The sequence below is a fragment of the Mauremys reevesii genome, linkage group 7 (assembly GCF_016161935.1).
Source record: "Mauremys reevesii isolate NIE-2019 linkage group 7, ASM1616193v1, whole genome shotgun sequence".
Lineage (NCBI taxonomy): Eukaryota > Metazoa > Chordata > Testudines > Geoemydidae > Mauremys > Mauremys reevesii.
The window spans coordinates 106,676,006-106,703,031 of NC_052629.1; the positions used below are offsets into that span (position 1 = coordinate 106,676,006).

Genomic DNA, 27,026 nt, shown 5'->3' on the forward strand with positions numbered 1-27,026 from the left:
CCCCTGAGTCTGTTCAGACCAATCTACTCCTATACATTTGTTTCTGTATTTCTCTTGGTTAGTACTCAATCCAGCCCAGGTCAATAATAAAGGAAGAAGGGAGATCTGTTTAGTGGTTAGACCCAGATGCTAGAAGTCAGCACTCCTGAATTCTTTACCTGGTTCTGCTCTGGTTTTCTATGTGACTTGCAAAAGTCCTGCTCTACGTCTCTTTTTACTCATCCCTAGAGCGGGATGTCAGGAGATTAGAGTATTCTGATGAATATTGTGGCAATGCCGAGAGACCAGTGGGGGCTCCATTGTGCTAGACATCATCCTCACATCAAAAAAAAAAAACAGCCCCTGCCCCTCAGCATTTACAATACAAGCTAATGTTTGCAATGAAAGGGGTTACAGAAGCATGATGCAGAGGGCATCATCCTCCATCAACTGTTCATCATAGAATGGGTGTTGGTTGTCATCCAGTTAGTTCCTACATGAAGCTGACAGGGTGTCACTTGCAGAGTACTTAAATACTGATTGGGCCATAGAATCAGGGCTACCTTCTCACCCCTAGCTTTGACTCCTTCAGGGCAGGGTTGACAAACACTATGCTGGCTAGAGGAAGCTTCCATCATCACCTGCCAGTGCTGTACTGGTTCTGTGGATAAACTGATTGCTTCCCTCAACAAGGATGCCATCCATCATACAACTTGTCACCAACACTTATTAAAATCAGTTTAGAACCATTAATTGGGGAGGCTTGGTAGTCTCCTTATTTTTCAATAGCAGCAATAGGTTCTCTGAATTGAACAGGCAATGCCGGTTAATAGGAAACGTGATTTCAGCCAAGAGTCTAGAGCTCCTAGTCTACCCCATTTCTGATCTCAAGCTGCGATAAATCAGGACTAATCCCATGATGGGGGCTGAGAACTTCGTTTCCTTAGCACAAAGATTTCTATAACCAAACATGTGATGCAAATAATTTGCCAGGGAGATGAGACAGCCACCATCTGGGTGGACACATCAGGGACTGAACCAGGGACCTTCAGAGCTAAAAAGCATAAATTGCTACAGCCTGAGCTAAAGCTCTGAAGTCTAGGGCTATCACCCCAGAGAGAGGCCTGTAACGCATCAGTGGGTTACAATGATATCGGGTATGGCTGCGCGAGTGGAGGTAAACTGGAGTCCTTTAAAAAACACCCACCCCCACCCCCAACACACACACGTTAATAGCAACAATAGTATGAGGAATGGTCAAGAAGCACTGAGCAAATACTTAACATCCAACTGCTGCCAGCATCTGGAACTACCACATTCCATGGCCTGCAGCTCTGATTGTACTTACACCCTCAACCAAAAACACACACAAACCATCTGCCTCATCTTCCTCCAAACTACCCAAGCCCTCATGTGCATCTTTTACCATTTAACCTCAGCCAAAATGAGGCTACATGGAAATCTCCCTAGGTGTGGCTGCCTTTTCTGAGGCATGGAATTGAATTTGGCCAAGCTGAAAGTAAAGCATTATCTCTTGCCCTGTACCCTCAGAGTCAGAGAGTTTTAAGGTTTCAGAGTAGCAGCTGTGTTAGTCTGTATCCGCAAAAAGAACAGGAGTACTTGTGGCAGCTTAGAGACTAACAATTTATTTCAGCATAAGCTTTCATGGGCTACAGCTCATTTCTTCAGATGCAAGGGAGTTTTAAGGCATTTAATTTCATTTTTTTAGGGGGGGGAGGGAGAGGCAATACCACATGCTGATTTTTGCACACCCATAGATGCCCACTATGGGTGCTGGAGATTCATCCCAAGAAAGTTCAAGATTAGAGGACATAGACCACTGGTCTGGTACAATCAGTACTTTCTATACTGTTGCAATTGGGCCAATAACCTCCTTCTGACAACAGCCAATACCTGATGTTTCAGATATAAGCCTTAGCTAAATTGATCTAGGTAGTACTGTAATTAGGAAGAGGGCTCCTTGCCCTACCAGAATATTAATTTACACACTGAAGTGAGGCATTGATTACAAGGAGGGGAACAAAGACTAAATTCTGTACCCATTTATACCCTCACAGCCTCCAGCAACTCCAATGGGAACTTGCCAGGAGGTAATCAAGGGCAGAAGTTGGCTCACCAGCTCTTTGCAGAAAACTTGCCCTAATCCCACAGATAAATGATAGTGGTTAGAATAAGGGAATTGGGTGTTAGTAGCAGCACAATGAAAGCTCGCTATATCAGCATGCAGACAAATAGAACGTTTCTTGCTAGCCGTGCCTGATCTAGGAGCTATGCAGTAGGTCTCAGAGAGTTATAAAATTCTGTAGAAGGGTAGCAGTTATGCATGCCCACTGACTAACCCCAGAAACCTCCCTGATCAGCCAAACAGTTAGCTTGATTGGAGACAGAACTGCAGAAGCCATAACCATAGCCATCAAGATAGGGCCAGGGAAGACACGTGAAGGGATGGGTGAGGGATGTGATGAGAACATTGTGCCTTGCAAACAGCCAAGGTGCAGCTAGCTTACCAAAGGCCATTGCTTTGGCACAGCAAAGACAAAAGCAAAGTCTTTTACTAACAAAGAACAGGAGTACTTGTGGCACCTTATTTGTTAGTCTCTAAGATGTACTCCTGTTCTTTTTTGCGGATACAGACTAACACGGCTGCTACTCTGAAACCTTTAACAACATGCTCAGCCATACGGCCACGGAATTCAGCTTTGAGCAACAACGAACCCACCGTCTCCCAATTTTCACTGCTTTTCTGCCAACAGATAGTACAGCATCGTCCCGAGCTAGCAGGGCTCATATGGAGCGAGTGGCTGCTACGCAAAGTGAACGCTGGAGACAGTCTTTTAGAGCCATCCATTGAAGACCTCCCAACCTCAGATTCAAGCTGGGGCAACCATGCTGGTAAAGTTACAGCCCCTGTCAAAACTGGATACACATGCTTTTTGGGTGCCAAGCATTCCTAGTAAGCCACAGGGCACTGAAACTTAAATGGCCATCAGCAGCTGGGCTGAAGGCTTGCTAGAGAGTGCTGTACTGCCACACAGGCAATCTAAACCTGTGCAACAGCCTTACAAAAACAAACCTGGCTTTGATTAGACAGGGGGGAAATCGCCCCCTGCTCTCTCTGTACCCCTTTCTAGTAGATTGACAGAGCGGACGGGGATCCCAGGGGTAGCTCTGCACCCCCCACCTTGCAGGAAATGAATTAGTATCGCAGCTAGAGTGCAAGTGCAGAAAGCCTGTATAATCTAAGTAGTAAAACATCCAGATGAAAAGATTATACAGTACATTAAAAACATAATTATGGCAAGTCACTCCAGAGCTTGGATGTTAAAGTGACAAGGGTAATATTTTAAGCCTCCAGAAAGAAGAGCCGTCCTTCATTTTTAAAGCTGATGGCTCGTGCAGCATGTGGCTACCATCGTGAAAGGCAGGTGGCAGGGAAAAGTCACGGGAGCCTTTTGGAGAATTCTTTCAACTTCAGTCTGCAAGTTTAGGTCTTACCAACTCTGAGCCATACTTCTCACCGCACCAGGCGTTAACAAAAAAGGAGTCTCGTATCATCAAAGCTGCAGGGAGTTCAACGCTGAACTTTTGTAGTGACTGTTCTGTAGTGTTACAGCAATGGAAATAAGGAAAGTGCCAAGTATTTTAATAGCACTGCACTCAAAGTGCAAGTGAAGCCCATGCTGTGCTTCAGCTCAAAGCATACAGGCTCATGCTTTAGTTCTGGTTCAATTCCCTTTGACTCTTAAGGATGGGCATGTCAAAGTAAGCCTGCCTCTGCCCTTAGGCCCATTACTACAAGTGATACACCGCTGTCATTGTCCCAAGAGCAGGCACAGGCATGCTCCAGACACTGCTTCTATATACAGTAGCACTGACAAAACTTCTCCCTACTAGAAAAGCAACTTCCAATCAATTCCCCTCTGGGTGATGATACATTTTTGCCACACTGCTGCCTCTAAACAGCTAATGGGCAGCTTTTCACAAGGAAAAGCCTTGTGTTATTAAGCAACACAATTTAAATCCACTGCTATTTACACACACACAAAAAAAACCTCCCCCAGTGGAAATCTTTTGATATTACAAAGCCCACAAGAGAAAGACCCTAAAAAAAGAGAATGAGAACCTTGTACGCAGATCCCACTCCACCCCAATTAACTCAACCAGCATGTCAGCTTCCAGGCAGCCAAGAGAAGGTAAAGTTCTCCCTTGGTTAATAAAGCACCACTACCTAACAGTATGTGAGGCACATGCATCTCTAGGAGGAATCAGCAGCACAATTCAAATACAAGCCATGGACAAACATTTAGCAGCCCACCCAGGTCCCTCACGAAATGGGATTAATAAAGCCATAAAACAAATGAAGACTGCAACCAAGAGCACAATTACCACTTGCATCCGAAGAAGCGGGTATTCACCCACAAAAGCTCATGCTGCAAAATGTGTTAGTCTATAAGGTGCCACAGGATTCTTTGCTACTAATTACCTGCTAGTGCCCTCCCTCGGAGGAAGGTCTGCAAGAAGTGCATGCTCTTTTTCTTCAGCCCCAGAGGAGGTAGCAGCATTAGCCAGATGTGATCCGCTCTACTCAGTTACTACCACTCCAGCATCCCCAGGCTCTTTCCACTCCCCCTCAAGGCTCCTCAGGCCAGGCTTAATGAAGTGCACCTGGTCTGATCCGCTAATCACTGATGTGGAGGCTGGGGCTTCTCTCTCCACATTCTCTCTCCCTTTCCAAATAAGCAATTAGCATGAATAATTACAGCTCTGATGATAATACCCAGCCACCTTTGAGCGAGAGGAAAAGACTGTAATTAACTCTTTCTTGGGGATCAGTTTGAGGCTGAAATAGCACAGGGGCTATTTAGCTATTTCTGGGGATGCCTCCCAGCTGCCAAGAGGCTTTGCAAAGAGGGTGGGAATGAAAAGGTCAGGTAGCTGCCAGCTGGAAATCTGTCTGTGAAGCTGGATGTCATGTCTCACTTACCAAACCTGGCACTAGAGGCACAGGCTTACCGAGAAGAAAGAAGCTGCCTTAGTTTTCTCCCTGTGCAATTAGTTGGTAGTGTCTGGAGGAGGGGATGGGTGGGCTCCATCCTATGTTTCAAGCCCCTCACGTAGTGAGAGGCTGCCTACAGCACCACAGGATGACAAACTGTTGACCATTCAGAACTCTGCAGCAGTTACATGCAGAGTCTCCTACTTCAAAAAGCAGAGGCCCCTACCATGTGACCTAATGAGAGGCGCTGTGAGCAGTAAAGGGTCTATGACACACTTCAGAGCAGTTCTGATTCCATGCAGTAGAGAGGGGAGTGGTGTACATGCATACATCTGTGCGCATACTAGCCAGTTCTTTACAGTGCCCCCCTGTTACGTAGCAGAATTAAGAGCTTGTGGCATCTCCTTCATGGACCTTTCCCTTTCTATCATTTTCAGGCACCTCAATTGCACAGTGTATCTTACAATCTCCTCCCCTTTAGAGAATTCCCAACAGGAAAAATCACATCACCAGCCTCTGCTGGATGCTAACTGGTGACCAGACACTAAAGCAGACTTAGCGACACAGATTCTGAGCTGCATATGAGTTGCAGGCAGCAGGGGTAAAAGTGACAGTATGGGCCCGGGGAGCTGAGCATAACAAAAGAAGCTCGAAGGCTATTCTAACTGGCAGGTGGCTGCCCACAGACCTGTTCCAGTGGACTGGAATAGTTGAGTACAGAGGTGGTCTGGCCACACTTGTTCGTGTCAGGAGGTCCAGAGAGAGTGGCATGGAACAGTTTCCACAACACATGGGAATTCGCTTTACATGAGGAGATCAAAGTCCTACACTGGGTGGAATGGAGACACTGCATGTGTGTCCTGAACTTAACTGATGTTTTCACTGTGTTAATTGAGAGCACTGGAAGTTTTACCAAAGAAACAACCAAAGGTACCAGGACGGAGGGTAAACAGCAAAATAATCAGGGGTCCTTCACTCCCAAGATCGTAAATGGAGAAGTTCATCCATAACCAGGAACTGTACAGTAAATTGCACCCTTTAGACCTGGATCCAGACTACTGCGTTATGAGGCCTGAATCCGCAGTAAATCCTGCGTCTTACCCCCTGGCCCCAGACCTGGCTGCGCTGTCAAAAGCTTGTGAGCACTGTGGCTTCCGCGTGGGTTATAATTTTTTCAAATGGCTCATTCCTGACAGCTCCATTGTGGATGCATTGCTTGACCTCCAGGCCTATGCTTCAGTGTAAATCTGTAAAATCTTTATCTCTGGGGGCCTTTAAGCAGACACAGAGTCCAGAGAAAAATGGGCCTGGCGTGTGTTTTGTATCCCCACTTGGAGGCCAGAGTTTGCTGTTCAAAACTTCTCTTTCCAAATGGATGAAGATGCTTACAAAGAAATAGGTGTGTGCACTGGACCTGAGGGGTTGGAACAGAATTGCCTGCTGGCTAAGCATCCTGGGAGTAGAAGCTGAGACCAGCCGGAAAGAGGAATGGGATGCAACTCTAACAGAAATAGTTTATAACAAGGCAATCAAAGTTTGGCCTCTATGGCAAAGACAGGCATCTGCCTGATAAACTCCTTTTCTGCTTCTGCTAGCAGTGTAATGCCCACATGCCCCAAGGGTTTGCTCATTAACCCCCTGAAATACAAGCATCTCAAACACTTTTAAATCTCAGAAGAATCTGGGCTGATTTGGGAGGAAGGTTCAGGTTTGTCCTAACAGGTTCGTCTGGACTCATAATTCTTCATCATAGAACTACACTTACCAATGCTTGGGATCTTAGATGCTGTGGTTATTGTTATAAAAGGGGCCACAGCATGTGGTTTGCATTTGTTTGCCTTGCTTGGGATGACTAGATACCTCACAAGCGGTGGATCAAAGCTATAAGTAATTTGCTAGTTCAAACCAAACCACTGAAGAGCAGCACATTAATTCAGCTCTTTGCCTCTGTGAATTATATTAAGGCTCCATTAGGATAGGTGGATGGGTTTTTGTTTGGTTGGTTGGTTTTTTGAGGTTTTCCAAACTGTTTTAATGATTTGTTTCATTGTTAATTGACTTGAAATTGACTGGGTTGCAGATGGGTTTGTGCAGCATCAGGGAGTGAGTCTGTGTCCCATAGTAAGTCACGGCATAGGTAACCCTAACTTTTACTGCCTGAGGTTTGTTTTTGTAAATCTAATATATTGTTCTCTTTGGGAAAATGCCTTTATTAAACTGGCACTGTGGAACTCTATGGTCTCTTCAAGGTGCTAACTTTGCAGTTTACCGATGGAAGATTTTTTTTCCAGCTGTTTTTCTTTCTGGCTTGTGCATCATGGTCTAGTTATTATGTAGTGCTGCCTTGAATGCAGGGGACTGGACTATTTGACCTCTTGAGGGCTCTTCCAGTCCTACACTTATATGAATGATTGGTCGTAATGATCATACCATGGGAGTTACCCCACATAGGCAGATCCCTGAGGCTGAGTGGAATCCCACTGAAGTGACTGGAGCTCCACAGTGGTGCATGCATCTACCCAAGCAGAAGAGTTTGCAGGATCAGGGCCGGCTTTACTGTTTTCGCCGCCCCAAGCAGCGTGCCGAATTGCCGCCGCGGATGGCGGGGGCAATCCGTTTGCCATTAGGGCAGCACGCGGGTTTCCGCAGCTGCGGCAATTCGGCGGCAGCTTCTGTCTTCAGCCGGAAGACAGAAGCTGCGCCACTGCGGACAGCCGAACATAGAAGCTGCCGCCGAATTGCCGCCGCCGCGGAAATGCGCGTGCTGCCCTAACGGCACACGGACTGCCCCCGCCGTCCACGGCAGCAATTCGGCGGCAGCTTCTGTCTTCAGCTGGAAGACAGAAGCTGTGCCGCCGCGGACAGCTGAACATAGACGCTGCCGCCGAATTGCCACCGCCACGGAATCGCACATGCCACCCTAACGGCGCACGGACTGCCCCTGCCGTCTGCAGCGGCAATTCGGCGCGCTGCTTGGGGCCAAAAACGCATAGACTTGCAGATTGCCGCCATAAGCACCTGCTTGGGATGCTGGTGCCTGAAGCTGGTCCTGGCCTCAGGTCCAGTTGCAGAAGCATTACCACGGTGCACAGAGGTGTCCACCTCAAGCCTACATTAACTATGCCTCTAAATTACTCAGCTGGGCCAGAGCAGATGATGATAACGCATGAGCCAGAAAGAATCCAGCTTGACTTCCAGATTTCAGGCTGAGTTTGCAGCACTGGCAGTTAGATTGCATAAAAAAATCATTTTACTGGCAATGTGGACAAATCCTGGAGAGACAAATCCTGGAGAGACCCATTTTCTTTTCAGAGCAGAACTGCCCTTTAAGGTTCAGATCCTGCAAACACTGTGAAGTAAAATCAATGGGATTAGTCATGGTACTAAAGTTAAGCACATATGTAAATATTTGAAGAATTGAGATCTTACAAGTCTGCTTAACTGCACACAGGTGCCTCCCATGCATAAGTGTTTGCAGGACTGGGACCTTAAAACTCAAAATATGTTAGGGATGTGAATACCTTCATCCTCTTAATTGTTTTTTTTTCTTTTAAGAACATGGGAGGGAAAAAAACCCAAAGTGCTCTGACAGAACTGTGTCTGGGCTAAGGCCAGGTTTAAAATACACATTCTGTGCAACAGCTTCGTAAGTCCTATTTAGAAGACTGTTAAAGAGCGCTCAAATTATTGTCTCCATAAATATTTTATTGCATTTTAATTTGCTTTTGTATGTTGTATGGTGCCCTGAGCACTTTGACTTCATAAATGAAATTATTGTTATATTGAGAGACTTTTCAATGTGAAAATTAATGTTTAAATGCTCAGGGGCTTATAAAAATTTCAGTAGTTTTTCTAATCTACTGATGGCACAGATTTCTCAGCTACGTACCAGACATTGCTGGTCAATAGTCTACAGGGGATAAAACATAGCTTCTCATATTAAGAAGGGGCGGGGTGAAGTCAGCATTCTTATCCCCAACACAAAGAGACCCGCTCAAGGTCCCATGCAGTAGAGCCGTGTAGGAATAGAACTCAAATCTCCCAGTGCCTAGTTCTGGGCTGTAACCTCTAGACCATACTTCCACTTTTACAAAACTTCCCTTGTGACTAGGATACTGAGACCTTCTGCTGCCCTCTTGCAGCACTCCCCAAAGCACTACTGACAGGCTGTAGCAGGAAGTTGCAATGAGAATAGCAGATAAAAAGCCTGGGGTGGGGACATGGAGGGGGAGGGGGACGGGGAAATCAACCCCTTAAGAAAATGTGGCTAATTTGTTCCTAATTATTGGGTTGTTACTAAATGCAAAAGCTGTATAGATGTGGAAGTGTTATGTTGCATACACACAGTAAGTGCAACTCCATTGAAGTCAGTAGAGTTGTGCCCACTTACATGAGGGCTCAATTTGGCACGTGTGCGCACACACATACACAATGTATGAAACTCACACACTCTAGTACATACCTATAGCATCTAAATTCGTCTATTGCTGTTTGACACCTGAGCATCGACAGACTGACACAAAAAGAATAGAGAGACTCACATACGTTCTAATAGAATCATAGACTTTAAGGTCAGAAGGGACCATTATGATCATCTAGTCTGACCTCCTGCACAATGCAGGCCACAAAATCTCACCCATCCACTTCTATAACAAACCCCTAACCTATGTCTGAGTTATTGAAGTCCTCAAAAATCATGGTTTAAATATTTCAAGGTGCAGAGAATCTTTCAGCAAGTGACCCGTGCCCCATGCTGCAGAGGAAGGCGAAAACCCCCCAGGGCTTCTGCCAATCTGCCCTGGAGGAAAATTCCTTCCTGACCCCAAATATGGCAACCAGCTAAAAACCCTGAGCATGTGGGCAAGACTCACCAGCCAGACACCCAGGAAAGAATTCTCTGTAGTAACTCAGATCCCGTCCCATCAGCTAGCCATTGGGCATATTTACCGCTAGTAGTCAAAGATGAATTAATTGCAAAAATTAGGCTATCCCATCATACCATCCCCTCCATAAGCTAATCAAGCTTAGTCTTGAAGCCAGATATGTCTTTTGCCTCCACTACTCTCCTTGGAAGGCTGTTCCAGAACTTCACTCCTCTGATGGTTAGAAACCTTCATCTAATTTCAAGTCTAAACTTCCTGATGGCCAGTTTAAATCCATTTGTTCTTGTGTCCACATTGGTACTGAGCTTAAATAATTCCTCTCCCTCCCTGGTATTTATTCCTCTGATATATTTATACAGAGCAATCATATCTCCTCTCAGCCCCTTCTTTTGGTTAGGCTAAACAAGCCAAGCTCTTTGAGGCTCCTTTCGTAAGACAGGTTTTGCATTCCTCAGATCATCCTAGTAGCGCTTCTCTGAACCTGTTCCAAAGTGAATTCATCCTTCTTAAACATGGGAGACCAGAACTGCACACAGTGTTCCAGATGAGGTCTCACCAGCGCCTGGCCCCGACATGCCCACAGACTCATGTGCAGACACACCTACACGGAGTAACTGACAAAGATCACTTGCACACGTGCACTCGTGAAGCAAAACAAGAAAAAAAAATGCTGAAGCCGCTACAAGGAAAAGAGTACAGACACTTGAACGGAAAGCCATTCAAAATGCATCTGAAATAGCAACAACAACAAAAAAGGGTGTGTGGGGAGATGGTGGTTGACATGTCTGGCTTTTGGAATAAAGTCACTTCTCCGACAACGTATCCTCTTGTCTGTGGTTCGCGTGTCCGACTACATTTGGAGTCAGAGCAGACGCTATCTAATGTTTCTGCGGCATGCAAGTCCACCTCATAGTGAAAATGATGACATTGCTACTGACAGAGAACTCAGGGACCGAACTCTCCAGCGCGCGCCACAAACTTTATTATGTGCATTAGTTGGAACTGATTGACACCTTCAGCTGCCTGGGAGTAAAGAAAGGCTACAAGAGCCAACAGCATCACAAGGCTGAGCAAAGCAATGAAGCTAGTCAAGGACGGGGGAAAGAAGAGGAAAATGACGCATTGTTCCTTTAAGAGCCTGAATACAGAGCTCATCATTTTGCATTTGAACATGGCATAAAGCGCTCGCAGGAAAACTGAAGAAATGTGAATCTCAGCAAAAACGGGGGCTGCTATTATACCCTGGTACCGAGGGAGAGGATTAAATAATTAATCACAAAAGTAACTGAGTGTTAACAAGCCGAGCTGGATCAAACTGCATGAAAGATGCAAGAGTCCCGCAACCCTCTTCAATATGCTGACACATCTCATTTTAATAACTTTACTATCAGGATTCCAGAGGATAGGCTGTAAATAAAAAAATACCAGCTCGATTTCACCAGCCCTCTCCTGCCGGAGAAGGAACGCAAATAGAGTAACTGAAATCTCTTGCTCCCTCGAACTGGACCAGCATCTGCCTAAATCAGCATTTGGGGATGGCAGAGCAAAGAAGGGTGACATGCAAAAATCTCCTGTATCAGAGGTTGTGATTGCTGCTGGGATCTGGGACCCCTTGTATTCCAATGGTCTGGGATGAGGTGGAGTGAATGGGAAATCCAGATATATATAGTGCTGACTCAGTTCCATCTCTAGCTAGAAGGGGTTGGGAGTTCAGGATTTAGTTGCAAAAGTCTGGTGGTTGATGCCATGGTGATGGGTAGGGGATGATTAGATAGATAAACAGATAGACACCTCCCAGCTCAGTCCATAATAAAGCTGGTGAGTTTCTCTCATTATTATTTTACACTGCTGCCATTGCCCATTCTTGACCCTAGTACCTGTGGGTACTATTTGCACCACAAAGATGCTACACTATGTCATGACTACAGCATAAACATTATCAAGTCACCATACTAGGTCGGGACAATCCGTCCTGCCAGGACGTGACTCCGGTCGGCAAACTGGGGGAACAGCCCCGCTGCCTTGTCCTACCCTTTCACTTTGGAGTGATGATCTCTGAAGTAAATACAGCCATTCTCACTGAATGTATTTGACCTATTTCTGTCAGATTTTCCTCACCCGTCAGTAATATAGTTGTGCCTACCAGGGAGAATAAGATCAGTTGTACAGATAGTTCTGAAGGGCTCCACCATGCCAGTAGCTATAGAAATAGTCTAAATACTGAGATCTGTTTATACAGTAGCTTTTTTCTCAAAGGACTTTGCAAAATTAAACTTACCTACAGACAGAGATAACGCTATCCATCACTAACATGGAGCCACAAATGGAAGGGGCATCTGTTTAACCGCACACAGGAACTTGTAATAATCGGTGTAACTTTGTATACTTACTGGTAAGGTACATTCACATGCACCACTGAAATAGACCTCACGGTGGTATTTTGGTTTGTTTGTTTGTTTTTGATTTTGGCATTTTAATCCTTTTGAGGTGGACAGATTGATTTGAATGCAGTTGAGTGTGTGATGGTGTTTCAAATAAGACCTCAAGGTGCGATTTTCAAAAGCATCTAAGTGACTTTGGAGCACAAGTATCATTACAAGTCTTACTGCAAGTCAAGGATCATTAGAGGAGTGAAGTTCTGGAACAGCCTTCCAAGGGGAGTAGTGGGGGCATATCTGGCTTCAAGACCAAGCTTGATAAGTTTATGGAGGGGATAGTATGATGGGATAGCCTAATTTTAGCAATTAATGGATCTTTGATTTTTAGCAGGTAAATATGCCCAATGGTCTGTGATGGGATGTTAGATGGGGTGGGATCTGAGTTACTACAGAGAATTCTTTCCTGGGTGCTGGCTGGTGAGTCTTGCCCACATACTCAGGGTTTAGCTGATCGCCATATTTGGAGTCGGGAAGGAATTTTCCTCCAGGGCAGATTGGCAGAGGCCCTGGAGGTTTTTTGCCTTCCTCTGCAGCGTGGGGCATGGGTCACTTGCTGGAGGATTCTCTGCAGCTTGAGGTCTTTAAACCACGATTTGAGGACTTCAATAACTGAGACATAGGTCAGGGGTTTGTCACAGGAGTGGGTGGGTGAGATTCTGTGGCCTACGTTGTGCAGGAGGTCAGACTAGATCAGGGGTCTCAAACTCAAATGACCACGAGGGCCACATGAGGACTAGTACATTGGCCCAAAGGCTGCATTACTGACACCTCCCCCCGCCGCCCTCGGCCCCACCCCCACTCCACCCCTTCCATGAGGCCCCGCCCCTGCCCTGCCTCTTCACACCCCTTCCCTGCCCCCATTCCAACCCCTTCCCTGAAATCCCCGCCCCAACTCTGCCCCCTCCCTGCCCCCAGGGGGTGTAGGAGGGGTGTGGGGTGTGGCAGGGGCTCAGGGCAGGGGTGAGGAGTGCAGGAGGGGTATGGCAGGGGGCTCAGGGCACTGGGTTGGGTGCAGGAGGGGTTCAGGGTGTGGCAGGGGGCTCAGGGCAGGGGATTGGGTGCAGGGTGCGGCAGGTGGCTCAGGGAACGGGTTTGGGGTGCAGGAGTGGTGTGGGGTGCAGCAGGGGGCTCAGGGCAGGGGGGCAGGGTGCAGGGTATGGCAGGGGGTTGGGGTGTGGCAGGGGGCTCAGGGCAGTGGGTTGGGGTGCAGGAGGGGTGTGGCAGGGGGTCGAGGTGCAGGGTGCGGCAAGGGGCTCAGGACAGGGGGTTCGACTGCAGGAAGGGTTTGGGGGGTGGGCTCTGAGTTAAGGGTGCAGATTCAGGCTTTACTTATTCACTTCCTGACTTCGGAGCACGGTGCTGGGGAATCTCAACCAGGCACTAACATAATCATTTGCATTTCTCTATACACTCCCCCCTCTTATCTAAAATGAGGTCAAGTCCCCTGTGGTGCATCATTTACATTAAAAACTCCCTCGTTTCTCTGAATTACTTTCATGTCCCCCATTCCATTTCTATCCTTGAAGTACGTGTGTATGTTAGGGGAGGTGCGAGGGGGAAGGCATCTCCTTCCCAAGCATTCCTTCAGCCGGCAGGCTAGAAAAGGCCAACATATAAAAGGTTCAGCTGATGTGGAAATGCAGCTTCTCTTTGAAAATGAGGAATTGAGCCACCAAAACAGGTTCAGTGCAGCTAAACTGATCCCCTGAGTGCTCGTGGTAACTGACACCTTCAGCCCAAATAAGAACCAATGGAATATTCAGTAAACAACATTTGATACTTCTGTACTGAGGGAAGAAGCAATGAAACACTTGGAAACTGGCCATATCATGTTACCCCGGGCTAGAGTAAAAGACTCGGAGAAATTGGTTGTTTGCAAACATACTGTGTGTTAAGGAGTTTTGACGACTGCATCAGTAATTGTGGTGTCCTGCAGGAATTTGGCTCAGTGCAATGATGCAATGATTGACTCACATGGATAGGTATTTTTCCTATGGAAAGGGTGTTCTGGGGCTCCCCATCACACACACTTTCCACTCTTCTGCCCCATTTACTCCCCAAGTGTCATATCATGACAACCCACCCTCTGGCAGGGAGTGGTTGCACTGGACTCCCGCCAGGTCCCATCAAAAACTGCTCTAAGCAGGGTCCAGAGTTGCACAACAGTGACATGAGTCGCTCCTCTGGTCCTCTCCCTGAAGGCTTAATCGCTGCAGTTCTGGAAAGGGAGGGATTGAAACCGGGACCTCGCCTGCCTATGACACCAAAATGCACAAGGAGTAGACCCGCCAGGGCTGCCTCTGAACTTCATGTCTAAAGTATGAATTTTTCCTTCAGCTCTGAAAGGATTTCAGCTGTTTTCTTATGGACATTTTGTGTCAGTGATGGGTGTTGAACTGGCAACCCTGGTGACTGAGGCCAACATTTTCAAACATTCAGTGTCTAAAGCTGGGCTCCTAAAACAATATTTAGGCACGGAGATAAAAGTGGCCTGGGTGCAGATCCTCCGCTGGTGTAAATTATCATACCTCCATTGACTTATCATAACAATTTACACCAGGGGAGGATCTGCCAACTGATTGGGTGAGTGTGCGGTTTTTCTAAAAATTGGGCCACTTACAATACAGGTAGATGCCTAAGTATGTGTTTAGGAGCCTAACTTTAGAAATCAGCTTTGAAAATGGTGGCCTCAAGCCCTCTGTTTCTCCACAGAAGAGGTATAGCATAGCAGCAGCCATGCCTCTCTCCCTTACTGGATCCTACCTTGGATGGGAGCAGTGGTTTGAGGGGATCTCAGGCTCCATGGCCCATTTGGTCTTTGGCTTTCTGCTGAGAATTCCAAAGGAGGTACAGGGAAGGATGTAGTGTTAATTGCACTTGTATGTTCACAGATTCATAGCTTCTATGGCTAGAAGGGACCATTATGATAACATAGTCTGACCTCTTGTATAGCACAGGCCAAGTAACTCCTGCATCAAGCCCAAAACTTTTCATTGAGCTATAGTAGATCACAAAGTTTTGTGCAGTGTGGACACTAGCACTAGTTGGACTGACACTACTGACTCATTTCACACAGAGCACCAAATAGCCTTCAGATGGTGGTGACACCAATCGCTGCTCTTCTAGGCCAGATTTGACCTGTTGATCTAGAGCTAAAAGACTCTAGATCCCATTGTGAATGTCAGCAGTTTTAACTATCAATACATTCCCTACACTGCTTATGACCTGAAGCCAATAACACATTAGCACGCATGCGCGCCCACACACACACAATCTGAAATTATTTGGCATGGCAAAAGCCCAGATTCTTGATTTCTTACCAATGAAACATTTCACACAAATATCTAGATCACTCCAATCATTTTAATTCACTATAATCAGAGCAGATCTGCTGGAATTGCTTCTTATTCTTCAAACCAGTCCATATATCAGGCTACTGTTTAATATTAAACATAGAAAGGGCTTTATCCTAGTCCCCTAGTTTTTAGGCTTTTGGTCTTGCCAGAAAAGAACAGGAATTCCGAGTGCACAAGTGCCTGAATTTCTCAGGTTAAGCCTGCTTTGTTTTGTTTTTTTAATATAACTATTGCTTGGTGACGTGCATAAGCAGTGGCCATTTTCAGGATATTAAGGAGTTAATCAGAAAGCATGAGAGGAAATTCAAAGAAAGAAAATGCACAAGAGATCAGCTGTTCTGGGAAGGGACTCTCGCTTTGCAGAGAGAACATGAATATAACATCGATATTTAAATTACTTGCATTCTGCAGTTTTCTCATTTTTATGGCAGCTTCGAATGATCATTTTTCGGTCACAAGAAAGGGAAGAGGGAATGATTTTCCCCCTACTTTTTCATTCTGGGGTAAATTTGTCAAATGCCCCCCCCCCAACAAAACCAGCAGACCCTGCCCATAGTTCTGGGGCAAAAGAAGAGGTGGTCTGGTCGATGCAGAAGGGCAGTATTTGTTAGGTTTGCTGATTGCCCACTGTTGTGTTTTCTAATTAGGATCACTGTGGAGATATACTCATGGGGGTGAGGAAGGGCGTCTCCGATGATGAGAAAGGCCTGTGCTATTGGACCCACATCTTGTACCTATTTCTTGTTATACTGGCAGGCCTGTATGAGATAGGTTAGTGAGTCTGTATGGCCTGAATGGAACTTAATCAGAGAGAATACGGAGATAAGAGAGCATTTGCCAACAGCTATTGTATAGAGGGAGCTGAGATGAGCACTGTTTTCCCCGTCACTTAGCACAGGAGGTACCTCTGGTAACTGCATGGGTAAAGGGGTCACACTAGATGACCTCCTGAGGTTCCTTCCAACCCTGATTTTCTATGATCATCACAGCATTAAAGGAGTAGATGGAACTGCATGGGTAAATGAGTACGGCATAAATACCTAGACAGTTGGCATATATTGACTTTTAATTGCTTCTGTTTTCTTACTATGAGTTTGCAAAGCACCTGGCACAATGGGGCCCTGAGCCACACCCAGACCCCTGGGGGTTGCTCTAACCGACATAGATAATAACTCATTGTCAATAGAGATGCTCATTTTCCTCCCTAAGCTACAGAGCTGCTTCTTTGCCTGACTCTAGGAGTTGAATGGCACTGTGCCCTCATGTAATGTGGCTATAATGGCTCTCGACAACATGCCATTTATTTGAGAATGGGAGTTGCAGAGTGTTTCTTAAAAACCCTGTAAAACACCTGACATACAGACAGACTATCCTGGGCACTGTTCAACGTGTGTGGCTTTTTTTTTTTTTAATAAAGAATAGAGTCCGTACCATATCAATAATTAATCCCTGAATTATACAGTGCTGGAGAATTCTCTGGGTTCATAATTAATCCGGCTGCACTATGTAAAGGGGAAAGAGGAAGAAAAGGAAATCTCACACACACACAAAACTAGGATAAAATAACCTTCGGGGTCTGCGTGAAATCAGGAAGGGGAAGAAAGTTCAGCATTCAGGCTTTCAGCTGTGGACCGAGATGCAATCCCAACTCCAGAACACTCAACATGCTGAAGAAGTTCAAATATGCGACCCAGGATTTTAAAAAGTGTGACAATGACAAAAGATGGCAGACACAGCCAAGGAAGCATGACATGATGCAAGTGTCATTTATTTAAAGGGACAGAATCCATTAATTTAGGTCCTGATATTTATATTTTGTTAGGAGAAAAAGTTTTACAAAACCTAATGGGGGGAACCCTGAAAATATTTTTTTTGTTTTAAACATTCGCGCCTAGTATTGAAAAACCCAGCGACTACAACACTGTTAGAGCAGATCAAAAAAATGGATTTTTGGTCCTGGGGAAAATGCCAATGGTTCAACATTTGGTTTTTTTTCCAAATCAGATGCAACGTTGAGACAGCAAAACTTTTTGCAAAATGAAAGGTCTCCCAGGGACACATCACAGCAGCTCAGCAATGCTGGTCACAATGTACCATGAGAGATGTAGTCTAGCCAGTTAGCTGAAACTATATTGGAGAATGGGGCATGAGGGGACCTGGAACTACAACTCCCAAGAGGCAACATGGCAGCTCATACAGAAATTAATACTGACCTGAAACAAAATGTTTCATAGAATATCAGGGTTGGAAGGGACCTCAGGAGGTCATCTAGTCCAACCCCCTGCTCAAAGCAGGACCAATCCCCAACTAAATCATCCTAGCCAGGGCTTTGTCAAGCCAGACCCACATACAATGTTCCCATTCCAAAAACACTCCATCCCCTCAGCCCATATTGCAAACTAGGTTGGAGGGACCCAAGCAAAACACAGCTCTGTGGCATGCAAAACGTCTGGACTTCCTTCAGCCCTAAGCAGGAGAACCACATTGGTTCCACTGCTTCTTGGGCCTTCCATGCCTACAAAGGATTGGGCAGGGGAAATAGAGAGGCCATGATTTTTGCTCCTTAAACTCTTCTAACCTGGGCTGAATTTGAATCAATGATCTAAGGCCTGGTCCAGTTTCCATTGAAGACCATTGATTTAATCTGGAACAGGGTCAAACCCCTAGTTTCAATATCCTACTGCCAATCTTGAGTCCTCTTTTGTGTGTATCACTCTGTTTGCCTTTTTCCAGCTCCCCGCTCAGGACACACAGCAAGGGGACAGAGCTCTCCTTATTAAAACCGGAGGTTCAGTGTTATGCATCTGGGGAAGGAACAGAAGTTAGGGGAGTGTCTGTTGTTATCAGACAATTATTGCAATGGTAGTGCTACCAGTCACCACCGTAATTGTTGCACTCATTAGAAAATATCCCTAAATTTAGCCTACAGCAAGCTAATCTTGTTCAGCTTTGTGCTTGTTCCAATAATTTGCAGCAACATCTCCCTTGCCAGATTATGAACAGACAAAATACAGACCTCAGTGCTTATCCTACAGCCTTATTATTAAATTCAGGTCCCCATCAGCTTAAATATCTTTCTGGGAGCACAAATTCAGTTCAGCTGAATGCTGAACCCTTATCTAATGCTATTGACATGTTCTGTCCCCAACTTTTAATAGAAACATTATCAGGAGAATTTTTTTGTAATTAAAAAACGCTTCGATATTCACTTGGGTTCATAACAACTCATGGAAAACATGAAACAGAAACCTGCTTTCTCCTCAGACATTTTCCACTGGGACAGAGGAAGGAGGTCTACATCTACCAAAAGGGCAGCGAAACACACAGAATTATTAATGCCAGTCAGAGGAAGACTAGAACTCGATTTTTTGGCTCCCAAGCCAATGCTCTGGTTTCTAGACCAAATGTCAAATAAGAAGCAGAGGAAGAGGATTCATTTTGGCTGTGTCTGGGGGTGTATTTTGTGCATGTATGCTACTTCAAAATCATACTGGAGGTTTAGAGGGCCATGGGAGCACGGGTGGTATAGCACGGTAACAAGTCAGACTTTGAGACAGAACATTGTACAAGTTCTACTGGGGATGCGCAAATAGTGATTTTTGCTTTTAATGCAGCCAGATTTGGATGGATTTTCATGGGAACAGCAAAAGGCTTTTCTATGTCCACAGGACTGTCCCCCCGCCAAACTTCAAGGCCCTAATCCAAACCACAGCGCTGCTTTGGCAGTTTAAAAAAAAAAAAAGGCAGGGAATGTTTTTACAGTGGCAAAAGTACCTGTTTGTGTCACACATTTCATTCATTTCCAAAAATATCTTGAAATACTTCAGGTCAGGTTTTAAAGTCTGACAGAGTTATAAGCCACTGAAAACAGACAGTCATAATACAAAGTGTTAGGCAACCTTAATAATAGATCTCATTTTGCCTAGAATGACATGTATACATATGAGCGCCGAAGCACTTCTTTTAGGAAAAATACTCAGATAGAGAACTTCATGATAACCCTTAATCTATCCAGGAAGCGAAAAGGTCCTGTCCTTCTATGGGCTTGGTCCTGTGAGGTGCTGAGTGCCCTCTGTTTGCACTGGGAATTGAGGGTGCTGAGTATCTGCATTTTTTAACACATCTTCCTAATATGGAAACATCATTCTCAGTAATACCACTATCAGGCCATCTGGGGAGAGTAAGCAGACTGGATTTTGGGGTAGCCTGGATCCCCTACACTAGTTTCAAGCTGCACACCTTTTGGTCAGCCTCTTTAGAATGGAGGTTCTTAAATGTTATCAAACTGTTTTTGCTCATTTCTGCAAAAGTATGACTTTGGAATATTGATTTAAATTGTTCGTATGCGTGAGAGACAGACGGATGCTGAAAAAAAGTTCTACAGATGACAGGGAAAGAGTAGATGTCCTTGCTTTCTTTGAGCGACAGCACCCAGTCTGCTTTACATTGTTCATGGGCTTAGAAAAGTTAGGCAAGCTTGCAGAACAGGATGTTAGGCAGTGGCACAGCACTGCTGTCATTGCACACTGAACAAAAATTTGTGTTATGAAGAAAAGCCTGTAACCCTGACTTCAGGTCGAGTGTTTTAATGTGCGACACACGCCCAAGTTCCTGGCTGTCCATACACAATGGAGAAAGTCAAACCTCTGACACAAATTTGGCTTGGGATTGTAAACAGAAAGCTGTCATGTATTTAAATAATACCCAGAATGTATTGTCTGCATTGACCCTTGGGCTCCTGGCATCTTGGAAGCTTTGGAGAATTTTTTTGTACTTAAATGGCTCCTGTCAAACAATATTATCAGCCAAGTACATTATTTCCCTCTCGCAATGAGATTCTGTATATTTTCCATAGACCGTACATTGGTCAGCAGTGATCTCGCTGACTTTCCACAACATCACACATTTCAGATCTGTTCTTTTTCGGTCTGTTTTAATTTGGGATGGCCAATGCTCTCTGAGGACAATGAATGTCAATTTCCCCAGCATCCAGATGATCACTGTCCGACCCTACACTAAACTCGAGGGCACTGCTCAGTTTGTCTGTCTGTAACGCGTTAGCTGTTCAGTGCCACATCTGATCAATTCCAAAATGTCATGGAATGTTCTTGGTATCAATGGGCAGAAGCCTATTAATTTGGGTAAAAAGCAGAAAATAAGAAGGGGGAAACAGGGAGGAGACATGGTTAGCATAAGCTTCAAGCAGCTCTGTAATTGTCTATAGACACACACACACAAAAGTTGAAAGCAGCCACTGGCACATTACAACCTAACAATGTTCCCATCACAGCTCTGCCTATCATCCCAATACAGTTTAAAATGTTGACACCCTTGGGACACTCACTGACCAGGTGCCAGCTCATGCCAAGGCCCCTTAGGTCTCACTGAACACTGACAAATGTATAGCTGGAAACCAGTCTGCATCACCTATGTGTTAGTATTGTTAAACAGGGATTAGAGTTATAAAAACGTGTTTAGTGTTTAGACTTTATGAAATGCTTGTGAGTTGTTGTCTGCATTAGTCTCACCTATAGTAACTGTATCCCATGTTATAAGGTAGTAGTTAAGTGTTTGCTCTGAACAGTAAACCCCACAGGCAGGAGAGACCCATCACCAAGTGTGAAATACTAGTTTTCCACAAGAGGTGTCTTCTCCTGCCCACCACAAGGCCCGTAAACACCAGACAAACCATTGCAAAACTTCAGGGGCCCAAGGACTTTGCTGATTGCTCCCCCCACCAATGAAGAGGAGACATGCAGATGAACTCGTCCCATCAGCTTGAACTCTGGGGAAAGGGAATAAAATCTCTGACAAGAAGGAACTGCATCTCTTTATGCTGCTTGGCCTCTGAGGGGCAAAGATTTCTGAGCATAAGCAAGGCATCCCCAGGTGCTTAGCCTGAGTTAGCCCTAAATGACATATAAAGCTTGCTTATTATAGAAGCTTCTTTTCTCTTTTGAAACATAAGACTTTAACTCACTTGTGTGTGTGTTTACCTGCTTTAACCTTGTAAATAACGCTCTTATTTCTCTCTCTCTTAGTTAATAAATCTATAGATAGTTTATTATTGGATTGGCTACAGGTGTTGTCTTTGATGTGAGGTCTGAGCTGCAAATGACCTGGGGTAAGCAACTGGTCCTCTGGGACTGGTAGCACCTGAATATTGTTGTATTTTTTTGGTGTAAGGGACCATTTCTCACCAAGGCAAGTTTGCCTGGGTGGCAAGATAGACTGGAGTGCCCAACGGGACTGTCTGTGACTCCATGTTAAGGTTGTTATAGTGCCTGAGGAGTTCACACTGGATTCTTGGTTGGTGAAATCTAAATATAGAACTCACAACCAGTTTGGGGTGTGTGCCCTGCTTCTTAACAGTCTGCCCGAGGTTGGTACTCATGCTCTTGAGCCACTCCAGACAGCTTCACAACCCTAATGACCTATCTCCCAGATAGAAAGAAAAGAAAGAAGAATTTGTAGGGGTGGGAGAAGTTTGGGGGTGCACAGAGATCCTTCAATGAAAGGCAGAGAATGGGGAACCCTGATATGAGGGAGGGGAAATGGAGGTACACAGAGTCCCTAGCATGGGGAGAAGGAGGAATTGGGGGACACATAGAACCACTGATATGTGGGAGGGGGATGGAGTTGCATGGAGTCCCGGAAACAGAGGGGAATGGGAGGATGGCATATAGGAACTTGTGGTGGGGATGGAGGGATGCAAGGAACCCCTGGTGTGTGCAAAGTCCTTGGCCTACAGAAGCAATAGAGTGTGTAACTAGTGTAGTGTTCAGCCCTTAAAATCACATCTTTGCAATCCACGTAAGATGCCTGTATGAAACATGTGGACTAATTTTTCCTTTGCCTAACGTAACCCATATTACCATAGAGCAGGCTAGTGATCTCATAAGAGGTTTATGAGTCTACTACCTAAGTGGCCCTACTTCTCCAGCTCATGTACTAGAGGAGTGTTTCCCAACTTGGGACGCCGCTTGTTTAGGGAAAGCCCCTGGCAGGCTGGGCTGGTTTGTTTACCTGCTGCTTTCATAGGTCTGGCTGATCGCGGCTCCCACTGGCCGTGGTTCGTGGCTCCAGGCCAATGGGAGCTGCTGGAAGCGGCAGCCAGTACGTCCCTTGGCCCACGCCGCTTCCAGCAGCTCCCATTGGCCTGGAGCAGTGAACCGCGGCTAGTGGGAGCTGCGATCGGCCGGACCCGTGGATGTGGCAGGTAAGCAAACTGGCCTGGCCCGCCAGGGGCGTTCCCTGCACAAGCGGCGTCCCAAGTTTGGGAAACCCTGTACTAGAGGTTCATGTTTTTGGTGCAAGAGGCCCCAGGTTCAGTCCCTGTTTATAATCCCAGGTTTGCAGGGCAGGCCCCTCACCAGTCTGGATTGCACCCCAGAGCATGACGCATGCTAACACACCATACTCCCTCTGATACACCATAAGTCAGCCAGAAAGCTACTTTAAAACACCAAGAAAGATTATCAATGAACAAAGATCTCTTTCTGGAAGTGAGTGGAATGTCAGAATATTCATTCTGAAGAAAGATAATGATACTGTAGTTTAGCCATCAAACAGCAATTTTCATTTGAGAACTACTTTGTAATCATTAATCAATCCTCCCAACACGCCTATGAGGCAGGTAGTTGTTGTTATTCCTGTTTTTCAGATCTAGCAAGACAGGCTGAGTGACTTGTGCAAGGTCACAGAAGGAATCAGAGCTGGAATTAAAACTCAGGAATTTTCAGTTCCCAGGACTATGATCAAATCACTCTTGCTCTGTGATGGACATCAGATATTTTTGTTGTGCCTGTCAGACTCTCCAAATCCTTTCCACATTCTGACATGCTTTCCTCTTTTCAATGTGACATTTTGTTTGAAAAGCTGTATATTCCTGGGGGGGGGAAAAGCAATGTCCATAATTCGTTTCTCAAAGGTAATTCCGTAGCCCTTTGCCCATTGAAATAAACCCTGAAAGTTGGTTTCCCACATACTAAGATCAATTTACATTTCCAGAATGACAAACCTGAAGCCACTGGATCAAATTCATGGCTGGGGTTACTATTAGTAGTATTATTTGTATGACAGTAGCACCTGGCTGCCCCAGTCAAAGATCAGGGCCCCAATGTGCTAGGCACTGTACAGACAAATAACAGACAGTCCTCGTCCCAGAGTCTACAGTCCGGATAAGCAAGTGCAGTTGCATTGACAAAGAGTTGCACCCATTTACATCACCAGTGAATTTGGCCCATAATCTCAGCATGGGTTATAATTCCCCCTTTAAAAAATCCCTAAACATCATCCACTTAAAGGGCTTACCATTATTTTGAAAAACTGCCAATGGTGCACGCGACAGGATCAAAAATATATTTTGAAAGGGCAAAATTGGTCTATTTCACTCAAAGTGAACTGGGAAAGAAAAACAGAAGGGAGCTGAAATGGTGCGGGTGGAACGTGGTAGTACTGTCAACCCTAAGTGTTAAAAAATCAGGTGACATTCCCCTCCTCCCCCTCACCAAATCATACGATTATCTTTAGAATCATGAGGTTTTGAAAAATGATATGTATCCTTCTGCCTTTAGCGGTCATGTCTGCAAGCTTTTCTCTGCAATCATGAGCATTAGAAATGCTTTTTTAAATGAAAGATAAGATTCTCCCCTAATCCCTGACTGCAGCTAGTGGGACCACCAAATATCACCAGACTTGTGATAAAATAGAAAGAGTTGGCAACACTGACCAGGTTATGCCCGTCTGAGGAACTGCCCCTCAGTCAATAATGGCATCAGAAAGTAGCTCTTCTCACAGTCCCTCTCATTAGCCATGTGAGTGTGTTTCATCTCATCAATCCCCTTTCTAGCACAGCCCCTATATTGCTCACTTCTGCCATTAGCTCATTTCTCTTCATTTACCCCAGCCTCCCTAATGTACCTCTCTCAACTCACAGCCAGGCTCTCCACTTCCTAATTACAGCCAGTTAACTGGTTTGTCAGTTTCCATCACATATCGATAAACCATCAGTGTTTTTTACTAAGGGCTTTCCACGTCACGCAGGACACACGTGCTGCCCTGGCACGCCCACAACGTAGGGGCCCCTTCCACTTTCCCCAGCCCAACAAGAACACACCCAAAATACCCTCACAGTCTCCAAATCCTACAACTGGCTCTTTTTCGTTGTTTATGATCAATTATTATTATTATTAATTATTATTATTATTATTGCCCACTTATATATGTAAAAATTGTTTTTGGTGAAATTTGTCATTTTGGCAGAAAATGTATTTTTTGTGGGAAAAAATATTTCAGTGAAAACATTTTGACCTGGGGTAAAATTTTCAAAAGGGCCTAGGGGCCACATTTTCAAAGGCATTTACGTGTGTTACCCCTTTTTGACCTGAGCAGCTAGACAAAGTCTAGTTCCCCCTGTGGGCCATTTCTGTTAGGAGGAGAAATGTATGTGGAATCAGGTATCTTTGATGCAATCCTGTTTATTTACAAAGAATGCACCCAAAGTCCTGTTTCCCTGACCACAGGAGGATCAAACAACTGGAGACAGTTTCTTTACTCACAGTTCCAAGCCTCTTTCTGCCAACACTCAGCCCAAAAGCTCTCTTTCTTAGCTCTTTGCTCAGGGTCACGCTACCAGTGCTGCGGTGGTGGTGACTGGTGCTTCCCTGATGCCTTCTCTCCCAGCTTCTCTGATCTGTCCGCTGTTTCTCTCACAGACACAAACAAAATATAGCTCCAATCCAATCAATGCCTTAGCTCCTTGTGTTTGCCATACCAGGGAAACCCATTGGGCCATAAGGTTAAGATTCTATCCAAGACTTGCCATGTGCCTGTGTTTTTCGGGGTGCTCCTATTGCTTTAGCTACCTGTTTACATAAAGGAGCATAAAGGCTTCTTATAATTACAGCAGAACCCCGTTTATCTGACCCTCCATTAGCAGGCTCTGCGTTTTAACCAAACAACCAGTGCACACAGATCTAGAAGGGGGCGATCTCTACTGTGACCTCTAGGTGGCGCTGCTGCATGACACTGTCCCATTCTCCAGTTTATCTGGATTTTTTATTATCCGATCTGGCCCTGATCCCAATTAGCTTGGATAAATGGGATTCTTCTGTATCCTAAATTAAGGGCAGTGGTCACACCCTGAGCTTCCGAGAGGTTTAATCCAACCCATAACATGCACCCATATAGAGAGGTGGCTAGTGACCTCCCTAGGTGCTTAACTCCCATTGAAACTAATGGCATTTACACCTAACTTTACTTATCAGAGGGGTAGCCGTGTTAGTCTGTATCCACAAAAACGAGGAGTCTGGTGGCGCCTTAAAGACTAAGAGATTTATTTACATTTGTTTAATAACAGATTATTAATAAATCTGTTAGTCTTTAAGGTGCCACCAGACTCCGCATTGTTTTTCCCACTTAGGCACTTTGGAAAATCCCTCTAGGTGCCTATCTGCATCTTTAGGAGCTTACATACCTTTGAAATCTGACAATCAGCACTTTAGAGCCTACGCCTCATTGTAAGTTAGGATGTAAGCTCCTAAGTGCCTAAATCACTTGTGAAAAGGGAAAAAGGCTCCTGAATCACTTTGGGCCATATTTTCATAGGTATTTAGGCACCTTAAAGACTTACATGGGCATGTGCCTAAGATGTCTAAGAGTTACTAGCGATGGGTTCTTAGGACCTTAATGGACCTTTTGAATTTTTTACCCCAGATCTACCATATACATAGGCTTAGAAGATTTATATTTTTATTGGTAGACGTCAATAAACATTGATTTCACTGTACGCATACAAACCGATGAAAAAAATATTTCCATCGATGATGATAAACATTTACAGCTAGGCAAAGTAAGAAAAATGCTGCTTGAGAACTTATTGCAGTTGATTTAATATACTTTAATATACTTTGCATATTTTGACATTGACAATTTGTGTTTTAATGGTTACAAACTTTTAACTTTTTGAATCTCAACACCTACTGTTGTTAAATAATTATTGTCTCACCCTGCCCCATAATTTCCCACAGCTGTGAAAATTTAAATCAATAAAAATCAAAAAGAAATGCTTAAAACTCATAATTGTGCACCAGTGTGAAAATTTTAATTAATATATTAAAAAAAGTTTAAAATAAACATTCATAGTATCCGTTGAGATTATAAAAAATAAAAATCGAATTCTATCAAGCCTAAATATACATATCATCTGCATGAAACGTTGAGCATTGTTAGGTTTGCTTTCGTGTCTTTTGGGTCTCAGTGGCCCTCCACAGACAGCATTTAAAGAAAACACTCTGTTCTCAATAACCTCTCACCCACTCCCCCTCTCACTGGTAGGCAATGGCACTTTCAC

At 44.9% G+C, this 27,026-nt stretch overlaps 1 protein-coding gene across 4 annotated transcripts in view; it reads right to left on the bottom strand.

Moving 5' to 3' along the window:
* Positions 1-27,026, bottom strand: part of GRIP2 (glutamate receptor interacting protein 2) — a 463,550-nt gene that overhangs the window by 166,868 nt on the left and 269,656 nt on the right. The window contains exon 1 of one of the 4 annotated variants that reach the window (XM_039546764.1): positions 4,484-4,755. The exons of 1 other annotated variant lie outside the window; for it this stretch is intronic. Coding sequence is in view for 1 of the 3 variants with exons in the window: in XM_039546765.1 (XP_039402699.1) it covers positions 4,484-4,562 (79 nt within the window). In the remaining 2 variants the exon portion in view is untranslated. Of the gene's footprint in view, positions 1-4,483; positions 4,756-27,026 lie in introns of those variants that run through there. 2 more of the 4 variants (XM_039546763.1, XM_039546765.1) reach the window with 2 other exon arrangements.